Source organism: Rhinolophus hipposideros (assembly GCF_964194185.1).
Source record: "Rhinolophus hipposideros genome assembly, chromosome: 9".
Lineage (NCBI taxonomy): Eukaryota > Metazoa > Chordata > Mammalia > Chiroptera > Rhinolophidae > Rhinolophus > Rhinolophus hipposideros.
This window is the reverse complement of record NC_138055.1, coordinates 56,440,331-56,455,936: the sequence shown is the minus strand read 5'-3', so window position 1 is coordinate 56,455,936 and position 15,606 is coordinate 56,440,331. Positions and strand designations below refer to the sequence as shown.

At 46.3% G+C, this 15,606-nt stretch overlaps 1 protein-coding gene across 1 annotated transcript; it reads left to right on the top strand.

The window, feature by feature from the left end:
* Positions 1-283: 283 nt before the first annotated feature.
* Positions 284-10,175, top strand: RDH16 (retinol dehydrogenase 16). Its single transcript, XM_081060223.1, has 5 exons — positions 284-409; positions 2,310-2,624; positions 7,121-7,379; positions 8,162-8,325; positions 8,866-10,175. The coding sequence occupies exons 2-5, from the start codon at positions 2,312-2,314 to the stop codon at positions 9,081-9,083; spliced, it is 954 nt and encodes a 317-aa protein (XP_080916349.1). The 5' UTR covers positions 284-409; positions 2,310-2,311; the 3' UTR covers positions 9,084-10,175.
* Positions 10,176-15,606: the final 5,431 nt, after the last annotated feature.

The following is a 15,606-nucleotide window of genomic DNA, read 5'->3' as shown; positions in this document are numbered from 1 at the left end:
CAGAAGTGTATCTTAACATTTTTGGATCCACACGCCAGGTAGTAGGACTGGGGGCCTGTAGGATTGGAAACAAGTTTGCACGACGAACCCTCACTCAATGCCATTTCCAGCACTGCTTTTTGTTTTCTAAGCCTCCTCCTTTTCAAGACCCATACAAGGTAAAGAACGGGGAATAGGTGGTGGACGCCCGGACTCTTGACAGAAGTCCTCGCTGAGACTCCGTGGGGGCCGCCAGGGGGCGCAATTCTCTGTTCCACTTGCCTACATTGCTCAGGGCGTTGCCCTGCACCCTGACCCAGCTGCCTCTGCCTAGCACTTCTTGGGAAGGATCTCGCTGCAGAGATTCACGGTGAGACTCCACCCTCGGTGTCCCTGAAGGATTTCCCATTCTAGCCCCTGTAACTCCCAGGTGAGTGTCACCCGGGCTCCCTTTCTCTCTTACTACTTTCCTGCACACCTTGTGATTGTTCTCGCCTCCAACGGCTCTGGAACTCCTGGCACCTCCCCAAGCAGTCATACTACTTGCAGGGTTCACAGGAGTGAAGCAGCAGGATCGAGAGCTGGGGACCTCTGCTTCATGGCCCTTGGGAATTTAGAAGGAATGTGGTCACTGAGAAAGAAAATTTCCGGTTCCTTCCCAGTAAAAAGAAACCATGATCTTGTCCCATAGCAGAATTCGGTGTCTGATTAGCGTTTCAATGTCACCTTGGCCTTCTGAGAGTTTCCAGGGCTCCTTCCTTCCTCCTTGCCTTCTTCCTCCCCTCTTTGGCAAGTTCTTGTGGGAAGGCGCTGGCAGTCATCCCAAGAATCTGGGACAGGCTGGTTTGTGCAGGACCAGCCTGTACCATGCTGCTGCAACCTCACAAATTGAGAGACAAACACTCTCAAGACGTTAGTCAAGTACCTGCAGATAAAGGTTATACACAGAATTGAATCTGTGCCCTGTCTTTTCTGCTTGCTGGCATATGTCTGGGGTATTTGAGTCTGATTTCTGTGGGGAAAACTACCCTTCCTTGTCCCAGTGCTTCTTCTCTTTCCTACTTACCAGTCAGAACTGTGATAAAGGTAGACAGTGAGGGGGACACACAGAGCTTGAAACTGGCTTCTTCTGTCCCTGCCCCACTCCCAGCTGTGTTCCACTCGCTGTTCCTTTTATGAAATGCTTTCCTCCACTTCACCTTATGGCCCTCAGGAATAGCTATTCTGGGCTTCAGTCTCTAGTCCTTTTTTTTAGTTTTCTGAGGGGGCAGCTCCCTCCAGCTCCCCATCATCACCCTGATACAAACTGAGTTGAGACCTTTCCAGTGACAGGGATTTACAGCCTTCCCTGACGGCGAAGGTAAGGACCCATTCAAGTGGGTTCTTTTGCCTTTGGAGTTGTATCTCTGTCTGGATTCGCCATGTGTAGCTGCAGGGGAGAGCCTCAGCACAAGAGGGCAGAGGACCATGTAACTGGGCACACAGGGTTGGGGACAGGGCATATTCACGGAGTGAGAGGGTCACAACTCTTAGTCCCACTTTGCCTAAGTCTTTCCATTCCATCCACTCAGCCACTAGGAGAAGTTTCACTATTGTATCCACCCCATTCCCTTCTTCTCCATTTTCTTTGTCTGAGGTCAGACATCCCCTGTTGTCCCTGGAACACTTTTCTGCCACTGAGAGTTACTGTATCAGCAGGGTGTTCCTACTCTTTTAACTTCTCCTTCTAATTCTAGAAAGTGACACAACTTATTTTACTAAGGAATGAATTCTGTGCTGAGCCATTTAGGGAAACCAAGCCTCAGAGTCTAAGCCAGCTGCCAAGGTCACACAGTACTTGGAGCACAGATGGGTTTTGAACCCACGTGTGTCTTGATTCAAAGTGTATCCACTTAGTGAGAATCTCCAGGAGGTCAGGGAGGCCAGGGTCCAGAACTTGAACAGGAAAAAGGTAAGAAGACAGCTCTAAACCATGAGATCATGAACACAGCAGGCTCCATATTGGGGGGAAAGTTATGAGGGGAAAGGTGGCTAGAGGGAAACAGGGAGGAGTGGGAAAACCAGGAGAAAGGCATTGGGAAAATTATCGTCAGGTCAAAAGAAATGCAATAGCATGTACTAGAAATGGTGTAAGTATACCCAAGAGCATACAAGTTGGGGCCAGAATCAATAAAACAAAGCACAGTGAACAGGAAAAATCAGAGGACTCCATGCCAGAGAGTCTGGAGATTGGTGTGGTAACTCCCACCCAGTGTGTTCTTAGGTTCTGCTGTCTGACCACTGACCACATTCTTGTTCCTCCTCTGCCTGCCTGCCTGTCCCCTGCAAAGCCATGTGGCTGTACTTGGCGGCCCTCGTGGGCCTGTACTACCTTCTGCGCTGGTACCGGGAGAGGCAGCTGGTAAGCCACCTCCGAGATAAGTACGTCTTCATCACGGGCTGTGACTCAGGCTTCGGGAACCTGCTGGCCAGGCAGCTGGACCTGAGAGGCTTGAGGGTGCTGGCTGCGTGTCTGACGGAGAAGGGAGCTGAGCTGCTAAAGAACCAGACATCGGACAGGCTGGAGACGGTGATCCTGGACGTCACTAAGACAGAAAGCATCGCTGTGGCCACCCAGTGGGTGAAGGAGCGTGTGGGGGACAGAGGTACCATGCAGGTTTCTCACTCTGTTTCTTCCCTGTTAGTGAAGGAGAGGCCCTTTGTCTGCTCTCTGGGGAAGAATCCCAATGTGTTTGCCAGGGCTTGAAGTCATGCTAGCTTTCTGCACCTCACCCAGCTTACCAGCCAAGCCTCTTCTCCTTCCACTGCCCTCCACCTCCTGACATTGGATCTCTGCAGTTTGGGGGAGAGTTTGCCCTGACAAGGATTTGCCCTTGCAGAATTCCTGTCTATGGCGTCCTCTCCTCTCTCAGCAGAGATTCTGGAGTTCTAGCTGCTGAGTGGCAGGCGATCAGGGCCCACAGTCTGGAGGAGAATTAGAGAAGGGGGCACTGGCCTGAAGACTTACATGGCTGGCTGGTGGCTGTGCTGGAGCAGGGCTCCTGTTCTCAGCACGTTAACATGTTCTTGCTGGTGTCCCATAATTGTCTGACCAGGGAGCTGATATCACCCGTTTTCAGGTGGGGACACTGAACTTGCAGGACTTGCCAAAGGAAGGTCAGAGAACTAGTGCGGGGTCACTTCCTCTCTCTTTCTTTTACTGCAGTTGTGCCTGCCTTATGATGGGAAAAGAAAAAAAAAACATCAATTGCCTTTATCGAAGAATAAATGCAAAACATGATCAATGTGAAAAATAGAGAAAAGCACAGGGATAGAGAAAACTCACCCATAATCTTACTACCTAGAGATAAGTGCTGTTAACATGTATACATATGGTATTATATTTTGAACATAATTTGTATCCTATTCTTTGCATTAAAAGAAGGTGAGGAATTATACAACATAATGAAATTTTCTTCAAAAACAATAATTTTTTTTAAAATTTAATTTTTGAATTACAGTTTGTATTCAATATTATATTAGTTTTAGGTGTACAGCGTAGTGAATAGATATTTATATAACTTATGAAGTGATTCCCCCGATAAGTCTAGCACCACCCTGACACCATACATAATTATTACAATATTAATAACTCTATTTCCTGTGATGGACTTCACATTCCCATGACTGTATTATAACTGTCAATTTGTATTTCTTAATCTCTTCACTGTTTTCACCTAGTCCCCCAACCCTCCTCCCGCCTGCCAACCATCAGTTTATTCTGTGTGTCTATGAATTTGTTGTTATTTTGTTCATTTGTTTATTTTGTCTTTTAGATTCCACATATAAGTGAAATCATATGGTATATGCCTTTCCCTGTCTGACTGTTTCACTTAGCATAATACTCTCTAGGTCCATCCATGTTGTTGCAAATGATTGGATTTCATTCTTTTTTATGGCCAAGTAATATTTCATTGTGTGTGTGTGTGTGTGTGTGTGTGTGTGTGTGTGTGTGTCACAGCTTCTTTATCCAATTGTCTAAGGACACTTAGGTTGCTTCCATTTCTTAGCTACTGTGAATAATTCTGCAATGTTTATAGGGATGCATATATCTTTTCCAATTAGTGTTTTGGATTTGTTCAGACAAATACCCAGAAGTGGAATTGCTGGGTTGTAAGGTAGTTCTATTTTTAATTTTTTGAGGAAACTCAGTGACCACACCAATATACAATCAATCCCACCAACAGTGCACGAGGGTTCCCTTTTCTGCACATCATTGCCAACACTTGTTTGTTGATTTTCTTAAAATATTTTTTTAATTTAATACAGGGGAGAGCTTGAACGCAGTCCGCCACTGATTGTTGGATTTTTTGTTTTTTTTAAGGAAGGCGCAGCTCACTGTGGCCCATGGGGGGATTGAACCGATAACATTGGTGTTATCAGCACCACGCTCTAACCAACTGAGCTAACTGGCCACCCCATGTTTGTTGATTTTTTTTTTATGATAGCTATCCTGATAGGTGTGAGGTGATATTTTATTGTGGTTGTAATTTGCATTCCTCTGATGATTAGTGATTTTGACCATTTTTTTCATATGCTTATTGGACACCTGTATGTTCTCTTTGAAGAAATGTCTGTTCAGGTCCTCTGCTCATTTTTAAAAATTGGATTGTTTGTCTTTTTGGTGTTAAGTTGTGTGAGTTCATTATGTTTTGGATATTAACTCCTTATCAGATGTATCATTGGTGAATATCCTCTCCCATTCAGTAGCTTGTCTTTTGTTTTGTTGATGGTTTCTTTTGCAGTGCAAAAGCTTTTTAGTTTGATGTAATCCTATTTGTTTATTTTTTCTCTTGTTTCCCTTAACTGAAGAGACATATCATATATATTACTAAGAGCCATGTCAGAGAGTTTGCTGCCTATATATATATATATATTTTGGAGTTTTATGATTTTGGGTCTTACATTTCAGTCTTTAACCACTTTTGATGTTTTCTTGTACATGGTATAAGAAAATGATCTACTTTCATTGTTTTATGTGTCTGTCTAGTTTTCCCAACACCATTTAATGAAGAGACTGTCTTTACTCCCATTGTATGTTCTTGCCTCCTTTGCAATAGATTAATTGACTACATAACCGTAGGATTGTTTCTGTGCTCTCTATTCTGTTCCATTGATCTATGTGTCCGTTTTAATGTCAGTACCATGCTGTTTTGATTACTATAGCCTTGTTGTATAGTTTGATATCAGGTAGCATGATACCTCCAACTTTGTTCTTCTTTTCAAGAGTGCTTTGGCTCTTCCAGGTCTGTTGTGGTTCCATACAAATTGTAGGATAATTTGTTCTAGTTGTGTGAAAAAATGCCATTGGTATTTTGATAGGGATTGCATTAAATCTCTAGATTGCTTTGGGCAGTATGGACATTTTAACTATGTTAATTCTTCCTATCCATGAGCATGGTATGTGCTTCCATTTATTTGTATCTTCTTCAATTTCTTTCTTCAATGTCTTATAATTTTCTGAGTACAGGTCTTTTACCTCCTTGGTTAAATTTATTCCTAGGTATTTTATTTTTTGATGCAATTGTAAATAAGACTGTTTTGTTAATTACACTTTCTAATAGTACACTTTGGTGTATAAAAATGCCAACAATTTCTCAATATTAATTTGATATTCTGCTACTGTACTGAATTCATTTATCAGTTCTAATTGTTTATTAGTGAACTCTTTAGGGTTCTGTATACATAGTATGTCATCTGCAAATCATGACAGTTTTACTTCTTCCTTTCCAATTTCGATGCCTTTTATTTCTTTCTCTAGTCTAATTCAGTGGCTAGGACTTCCAATACTGTGTTGAATGGAGGGGTTGAAAGTGAACATCCTTGTCTTATTCCTTATCTGAAAGGAAACGAAAGTGTTAACTTTTAATGATTGAGAATATTCTCTCTTTATGAATAGCATTACTTCCTAAACAGTACCTAATGGTATGATATGAAATTGTTTCCTACAGTTTCTTCATCACAATCAACATAAATGATGTCTTGGGAAACTTCCTATTACTCAAATCTCTATTCTATAGCTATGTGCATTGATTGGGTTCTTAGAAGGAAAATACACATATATGGTGGGAGAATACGATCCTATAAAGTCAGAGCATGTCTGAGTGGGCCAGGGACTCAACTCTCTGGGTCAGTACTTCCGGAGTCCCCATTGACAGCCCTTGCCCTGTGTCCTCATAATCCCTGCTCCTGCAGCCCTGAGGTCTGTGGTGGGTAATACTTTATGTCCTTGGGACTTTGTCTTTGTGTTTTGCAGAGAAGTTTCCATGAAGTTGGGTGCAGTGAGCCCAGGAAGGTGGTGGGGGGAGAGTGGCCTCCTGTGCAGGTGGGAAGAGAGGGTGGTATTGTCAGGGGCTGAGGGTGAAGTCTATGCCCTAAGGTGGGGAGAGGCAGTTTTGGGTCCCCCTCAAAGTCTGCCCTTGGAATTCTCCGAGGTTCCTGCAGGAACAACGCTCCATATTGCAGCCGGGTGTGTCAAGGCTAGTGCCCTGAGCGCAATCGCAGGCCTGTTATGCATGTTCCCCCACATCTGGAATTGCAGGTCTCTTTTACCCAACCATGTGGTCCCCAGATATGCACCATCTTTTGTCCTTTTGTGTTTTATTTATTGTGCTTTACTTCCTCCTATCCATTTCCCTCCTCATTCTCTCTCATTGTGCCTCTCTCTTTCCCTCATCGATAATTATGAAACACTCACTAAGGAAGCAGTTCATAAATCGGAAAATGATGATGAATATAAAATGTCTACAAGGACAACATTAATGTGTGAAGATCCACACATGACTCTCCACGATCCACACTGTGGGCTCCCTAGGTCTCAACATTATTGCTGCCTCATCAAATCTGAATGATTGCCTTCTGTCTTGCAGGCACAGGGCTGAGTCACAAAGAATAAATCAGGAGGAAGTCATCATTTTTTCACCTAGAGTTTACAGGGTCTGCACTCCCCCAAACCCTTCAGACAGTATGTTATCTGTTCTACCCACTCCCCATCCACCTCCCCCATACTGTGCTCATTCAGTTGGAAGGTAAACAGGAATCATAGCCGTGTCCTCACTACAAGGTCACAGCACAGTATTGCTCTCTCCCCACATGTGCCCAGGACTCTGGGGCCTGGTGAACAACGCTGGCATCTCTGTGCCCACGGCACCCAATGAGTGGCTGACCAAACAGGACTTCATGAAGATACTCAATGTGAACCTCTTAGGGGTGATTGAGGTGACCCTGAGTCTGCTGCCCCTTGTGAGGAAGGCGAGGGGCCGTGTGGTCAACGTTGCCAGCGTCTTGGGTCGTGTGTCCTTGTATGGTGGGGGCTACTGCATCTCCAAGTACGGCGTCGAGGCCTTCTCGGACTCCCTCAGGTATGGACCGGAACAGAGACCCTCCCTCCAGACACTTGCCTCTGCGCGTCCAGGGGAGCCTTTTCCTGGGTGTTCATTTCTTTCATACAGCCTCAGAGGCTCTTCCTTCCACATCCTTCTCTCTTGGGAAGCTCCTCTTTATCCTTGGGTGTCTGGATGGGCCCCACGTCAACAGTGTTTCATTCCACCGCTTGGCACTGGAGAAAAGCCCAGTTAGAATAAATCTGAGGCAGAATTGTAACCGATCTTATTTGGCTGCATAGCCCATCCATGTGTACGAGTATAACTGCCATGATAATCAGGTTCGGGAGCTCCGTTGGCAGTGTAACCCCAGGGAAGCATTTTATTCAGGCGACCTTCTTCATCACAGCAGCAGTAGAGGCTGAAACTGCAGGCGGAGAGATGCCCCTTAGAGGACAGATGGCTAGAAGTGGATCGGGTGGGATCATAGAAGGAGGGGTCTGAGGACTATGGGAAAGATAAAATTGGCACAGCCGGTTGATGCACTGAGTGTGACAATCATACGAGATATGACTTGGGGATGCCTTGAAGCACAAGTGGTAGGATTTAGATCTATGGACACATGTACATAAAATATTTGGAAAAACACTCAAACTCTACAGAGAGGCAATTCCGTCATCATAAGTTTTCACCCCCGGTGTCTGCATTTCACATCTCCCCCGACATTTTCCCATGGCCATCATATATTGGTGTCTTATTGTTTTTTCATGTGTTTTGCAAGTCCTCTGACGTCCTTGCCCTTCTGCCTGTGTGTCTCGCAGGAGAGAGATGTCCCATTTTGGCGTGAAGGTGGCTATCATCGAGCCTGGTTACTTCAAGACTGCTGTGACCGATATTGAGATGATAGCTAGGAATTTCCGGGACAGATGGGATCAGGCCAGCCCAGAGGTCAAGGAGGTCTATGGGGAGAAGTTCCTGGCATCCAGTGAGTGCTTTGTGGTCTTGGGGAAAGAAGCCAACTATTTCCTGGAAGCCTGGGTCCATCATTAGAAACTCTTACGTTCTCACGTCCATCCTCCAAAGTCCTGACCTGGAGGGGACCTTTACATCCACCCACATGGTTGCGTGGTAAACTGGTAACCTAAGGAAAGGATCCAAGCTTGTTAGACCTGGCACCACTGTCTTATCTCAAACCCTCGTTATGTTGAGAAGGGGGTTAAAGCCAGAGAGAAAAGACACCTAGGACTCCAGGCAAGGTGGCGTTAGAGCATCTGGTTTTCAGGTCTTAGATTCCCAGTGTTTGTAGAGACCTCCAGTTTAAGGTTCTGATGGTCTCAGGAATAGAGCCAAAGGCAGTTAGTGTGCAACTGTTGCTCCTGGTTAGAATTCACGGCACTCTCTAAGGAATTTGGGTGCATTTAATTTAGGAGAGTCAGGAATTCTGGAAATTCACTCTATAATTTGATCTTATTGTGGGAGTGGCTCGAGGTGGGAATATATCTGGATTATTTCTCGTTCTGGACAGGCATGAAAATAATTGAATTGATGAAGAATCAGTGTACGCAGAATTTGTCCTTGGTGACGGACTGCATGGAACATGCCCTGACCGCCTGCCACCCTCGCACCCGATACTCAGCTGGCTGGGACGCCAAGTTCTTCTATCTTCCCATGAGCTACATGCCCACCTGCCTGGTGGACGCTCTGATATCCTGGAGTTCCCCACGGCCCGCCAAGTCCCTGTGACCCAAGACTGGGGTTCATGGTAGGGCAGAGCTGGGTATGTGGGGGACGGGATGCATCAGCAAGAGACAAGTATAGTGGAGTTTTTTCACTATATTTTCAGTAATGCTTTTTAAGTAAAATTAAGTAATTGAATAAAAGAATATGCATTTCTTTAAGGCTAAGGAAGGTTTTTGAGCATGGGATGGACTAATATTGTAGGGCCTTCTTTTCTTTCCCATATATCCAGAGTCAAACTCTGTCTGCCTACCCCACCACGCCACTCCCCCACACCGTCTCCAGCTCACCGAATACCCTATGCCTTCTGACTTGAGGTCTGTGGGTCTGAATCACAATCTTTGTTGCATGTTTTCTCCCCATCTTTTTCAAAGAGTTTCCCTGAAAGGTGATTGGGCTGGGGACCTAGGGTGATGGGGTGAGGGTGTTCTTTTGGGAGGGTGAAAGGAGGGTGACACTTCCTGGGGCCAAGTGTGCAGTCTACATTAGGGTGTGGCATGAGGCCTTCTCGCCTCCTCCCAAAGCCTGCCCTGGGTATTCACTGCTGGGTGAACTTTGAAATTTCTCAGCACACAGGGAGAACTTGGCTTCCTTAATAGATATTGCCTTGGAAGTGAAGCAGGTTGTTTCAAAGCTGTCCCCTGATGTTTAATGCAAGTCCTTTTTCTAATTACCCCAATCTTTGGATTTCAAGTGTGTCTTTCCCAACCAGGCTGTGGAAAATAATTATTCATGGTTTTTTTTTCTTATTTCTTTTTTTCTCTCTTTAGTTTTCCCTGAATTTCTTCTGTCTCTTACCTATTTCTCTCTACCTGTCTTTGTCTCTCTCCTATAAGATATTGCTGAACACTACTCTATTGTCTCAAACTCTGTGCATGCATTTAACAAAGATAGCTTTTTTGCCTGTTGGGTTCCAGGCACCGAGGAACAGAAAAATGAGAAAGATCATCCCTGCCATCCAGTAGCTCAAAGTGTTTGCAAAACCTGACACTCCGTAGCCACCATGTCCCTATTTCCTCTTCTCTACTCTTTTTCCTTATACCATGTAGCTCATTGTTGACACAATAAATAAATAAACTTAATTGGAGTGTGAATTGGAACCACAGCTAGGTCCTCATTGTATGGTCACAGCACAGTAATATTCTCTTCCCATTGTGTGCCCAGCACTCTCGGGCCTGGTGAACAACGCTGGCATCTCTGTGCCCATGACACCCAATGACTGGCTGACCAAACAAAATTTCATGAAGATACTCAATGTGAACCTGTTAGGGGTGATTGAGGTGACCCTGAGTCTGCTGCCCCTCATGAGGAAGGCAAAGGGCCACATTGTCAACATCTCCAGCATCTTGGGTCATGTGTCCATATACGGTGGGGGCTACAGCATCTCCAACTACGGCGTCGAGGCCTTCTCGGACTCCCTCAGGTATTGGACTGGGACAGAGACCCTCCCTCCGTACTCTTACTTCCGTGCTTCCAAGGGAGCTTTTCTCAGGGCATCCATTTCACAGAACCTCAGAGGCTCTTCCTTCGAGATTTCTCTCTCTTGCTTTGTGCCAGATAGTCACTGGGAATCTCCTTTTTATCTTTTGCATGTCCAGATGGTCCCTAGGCCTATAGAGTTTGATTCAACCTATCCAGGCCCTAGAGGAAGGCCCACAGTCAGAAAGTGTCTGTGGAAGAATTGGAATCTGGATCACTTGGCTGCAGAACCATGTCCTTAATTCCTGTGATATTCAGCTACATGGAGCTCTTGAACAGGCAGTATAGCATTTTGTCTAAATTCTATAGATACTTATGTGAGTACACAGTTATTATGTTTAAGGATAACAAGATTTTATCCTTAAACTAAAACCTCTGGCAGTTGAGAAAGGGACAAGAGGTACAGAAATTATGTGCCCATCTCTTGTAATGGTTGTGATCATGTTAGCCATGGTAGCTATGGTAGCCAATGGAATGAGGGCAATGTTCTGAGCTGAGAATTGAAGAACTGAACTTGGCAAAGTAAGACAGGAAGACTTCCTGGATATGGAAATGTCAGTCCAGGCCCAGGATGAGTAATGATTGATTGCTTATGCTGTGAGTTCCTCCAGGAATAAATGTCTAGGCCTGGTCTAGCAGGAGGGATGCTGGAAAGTGGACATGCTGGACTCATGGAGGGATGTGGACCCTAGATAGGCCATGGACCTTCATGTGTTGGCAGCAGATCTCCTTGGAACAGATTAAATCAGGTCAGCTAATTTGTCAAATCAGCCTCTAGAGAACCCTCTTGCTGGAGGATAGAGGATGGCTCTGAATATGGGGGAGCTGAAACCACAGGCAGAGAGATGCTCCTCAGAGAACAGATGGCCAGGGAGTTGACTAGAGCAGGAGAGGGGAGAGAGGTGACTGAGGAGTACAAAGGAGGTAAAGAGGGCAAATTCTGGAGATTGATAGGATTTGAAGGAAAATAGGAGGGGATAGCATTTAAATGGTGCTTTGCAGTGGAATAGGATTTAGAGCTAATAAGCTCATGATTATAAAATATATGGAAAAGTATCTCAACTCTATCCAAAGACTATGCCATCTTCATAAATTTTCTCCCCTTGACTGCTGCCCTTCATAATTCCCCAAGCTTTTAAGCTTATCGTACTCCAGTCTTTTTTGGGATTGTATTATTTTTGTATGTTTCCCAAGTCCTCTGAAGTCCTTACCCCTTTGCCTGTCTGCTGTGCAGGAGAGAGCTCTCCTACTTTGGGGTGAAGGTGGCTATCATCAAGTCTTGTTATTTCAAGACCAACATGAGCACCCTGAGATGTGTTCTCAGGGCTTCCAGGAGAGATGGGATCCGGCCAGCCCAGAGGTCAAGGAGATCTATGGGGAGAAGTTCCTGGCATCCAGTGAGTGTGCTGTGGACTATGGGGAGAGAATCGAACCATTTTCTGGAAGCTTGGGTTCATCATTAGAACCTCCTACAATCTCAGGTCATTCTCCTGGCTGACTCATTCACACAGTGGGGGCATTTATCTCCATCCTTATGGTTCTGTGTGGCCAATTTGTAACCTAAAGAAAGGGTTTAGCAGGGGTCGGCCAGGTGGCTCAATTGGTTAGAGCATGAGCTCTGAACAACAGAGCTGCCAGTTTGATTCCCACATGGGCCAGTGAGCTGCGCCCTCCACAACTAGATTGAAGAAAACAAGCTGCCACTGAGCTTCTGGAGGGGTGGCCGGATGGCTCAGTTGGCTAGAGCATGAGCTCTCAACAACAAGGTTGCTGGTTCAATTGCCTCATGGGATGGTGGGCTGCGCCCCCTGCAACTAAAAATTGAAAACGACGACTGGACTTGGAGCTGAGCTGCGCCCTCCACAACTAAATTGAAGGACAACGACTTGGAGCTGATGGGCCCTAAAGAAAGAAAAGAAAGGTTTAGGTTTGTTAGACCTGGGGACCTGAAGCCCTCATTATGTTGAAGAGGAAACTGAAGCCAGAGAGAGAATTCTGTGAAATTTTCTTCCCAAATTAGAGCTGTGAATTGGAGAGGAGTGATGGGGAAGTATATAAAGATTTTTTCTTATTTGGAACAGACATCAAAATAACAAAAATGTTTTGAAAAAATGCAAGTTGAGTCTACTCTTGTGACGAACTGCATGGAACGCACCTGATACTCACCTGGCGAGGAGGCCAAGCTCATCTTCCTCCCTATGTGCTATGTGCCCACCTTCCTGGTGGATGCTGTGGTCTACTGGAGCTCCCCAAGGGCTGTCAAGGCCCTGTGACCCAAGACTGGGGTGTTCTGGGGGTCTAGTTAGGGTTCTATGTAAGGGTTGATGTTTCATAAGGAGGAAAATAGGGTGGAGAGAGTGAGCTCTCCAGTCTCTCTAGTGTCATGTAGTTTCTCCTCCTCCTCACTTCTGCCCCAGGATTCTCCTGGGGCCTGGGAATATTAGGAGGAAAGAACCGGTTTGATGCTGTGGAACAGGGACCCAATGCCATATACATGTGCTCTGCTCCTTGAGCAGCCTCTCAAGGCTCTGAGCCTCATGGCCCCGAATCCTCATTTAAGGGAGGGTGTCAACACTGGGAGGGGTCTCAGCCCCTCTGCTCTGCCTCTGTCTACCTCTTCAGAGTGTGCCTTGGCTCTGGCCAGTCTCTTCCTATCACAGAATGGCAATAGCTGGAGGAGGTGAAGGCCTCTCTCTACTGAAGATACCTGTAAACAGAGGTGGAGGTGTAGAGGGCAACCACCAAGCTGACCCATCAGCCTCAGGTGTCAGCTCCACAGGGAGGCCTGTCTTCTGAGAGTGGGTGGCATTCTCAGCCCTAGGAAAATTACCTTCTGTATGGTTCTGCAGCCTCCAAACATACTTTAAACATACATGGCTTTCATTTTGTGATGTTGGAATAAGAGCCCAGGGGAATATTGCCTTAGCCAGCAATCAGTAGAGAAGCCCATGAGATGATGAGTTAGGCCCAGGTCTGTGCTGGGGCAACTCCAAGTCATCCTTTTCTAGATTCAGAGGCAACCTCTGGATCTCACCTGTCTTCTCAAGAACTGGGTTACTCCTGAGCTTGCTCACCTCTCAAATGACATTATCTGACATCTCCCTGTCAAGACTTCCCTGTTCACTCACCCAGGAGGCAGAATTGGGAAATGCCTCCCAGATACAGTGTAGGAGGTGTTGTGCCTTGGGGTGGTTATGAAGTAGGTGAGGTTTGCTTCTATCACTTCCCACATAGGCTTTGGGTTTGCTCTCCAAGGGTGGGTCCATGATCTGAACTCCTACCACCCTTGGTATACAGTGGCCAAGGTCTCTGGCTTTTTCCAAGTGACACCTGCTTTATCTGATTCTGGAGCTGACCAACCTTGGTAGATAGTGGAACATAGAGATGTATCCTTGTATCTTCACTCTGGGAATTTTGTGACCCCATTTCTGTGTCAGACCCTTTAGAGAGGGAAGGTATGGACAGTTGGCCCTGGGTCCGTGGGGATGAGCTGGTAACCACGCTCATCCTGAGGAATGGTGACCCCAGAGCTTATCCGAAGAACCACTGTAGATTTCAGCATCATTCTGTCCCTGCATCTTAGGCAATCCTGGGTGTGGTCCCTCACTACTCACACCTCTGTCTCATATCCTTACTTCCTTTACCAGTTTCCCTCCTACCTTTCTGTGAGTTCTTTGTCCTATTGCCTGGAATCTCTCCCTCCCCTCTAAGTCCTGACGCTGAGAGCTTTTCAAGTCGTTGGTCCTAGTCTTCTGCTCCTCCCATATGTTCTCCCATCTCAGAGCCAAGATTCAAACCCAGGCCCTCTCTGCAGCTGCCTGGGAAACTAAGGACCCATCCTCATCATCTGGCTAGACCTCATTTCACTGATATTCATACCAGAACTCTCTCTTCTCCTGCCTTCTCTTCCTATGCCCAAAGTGTCCCCCCTCCTGACTTCTCTTGTCCGCTGTGGTTCTACCTGTTATCAGCCCCATACCTTAGAATCACTTTGACTCCTGGCCTCCCTTCTCTCTGCACATCCAATGAGCCATGATACCAGCTGACTTCATAGTCCCTTCCTTCCACTGTCACCACCCTCCCACCCTGCTTCAGGCTCCTCAGCTCGCCAGATCACCAAGTGTGTGTCTGATCCTGGGGATGGAAGGAAAATGCCCAGTGGGGACCCCACCCCAGGGTTGCTGATATCTCCTCAGTCCTTGATTCCCTCCATTTGCCTGGTCACTGGGTGAGGGCGTGAGCTGGGCCTTCTTGGAGTACAGTGGAGGCTCCTCATTGGTGATCTGAGTATCACCTGCCAAGGGCCCAGGCCTTGAGCCTCTCAGTCTTTCTGGGAATTGAGGCACATCACCAGCTTCCCTGCTGCCTCTGATGCAGGGCAATGGGGGCATGGCTATCCTGTGAGAAACGCTTCATTTTTCATTCTCTCTCCCAAATGAGATTATTCACCTAAGAACAGAGAATTCCAAAAAACTAATAATCTAGAACTCATTTCTTTTGGGGTTTGGAGGGCAAAAAAAACCCCCAAATTTGTTTGTTTTACATTAATGAACTTGCTTTAATGTTTTTCCCCGGAAAATAAACATTAAGTTTATTTACATGCCTGCACCATGACAAATGACTTTGATCCCTGGACCAGAGGTGGGGGATTTCCAGGGCGCGTGTCTGGGCTGAGTCCTCCTTTCTCCTTTGCCCTGCTCAGCCCACCCAGGTGATCCACCTCTCAGCACCCACCTCACTACTGGGGTCTTTCCCATCCTTGGCACCTTCACCCATCAGGGCTAGAGGAGAGAGAGAGTCACCCGCCAGGGCTGTCTGAAGTGACAAGGCTTCAGGTTAGACTTGAATTTCTTGCATCTGGGCTAATTGGTGTGGTGACATATCCACCTATAAAAATTATAGAGTGGCTCACTCAGGGGCCTTGTGTCTGTTGCCAGCAGTGGAAAGGAGGGGAGCTCTTCTTCTCAGCTGGTTCCAGCACACTTCCAGCTGGGGCTCAGAGGACCAGCCTCTCCCACTGTCTCCTGAGCCCAATCCTTCTTGACCATCA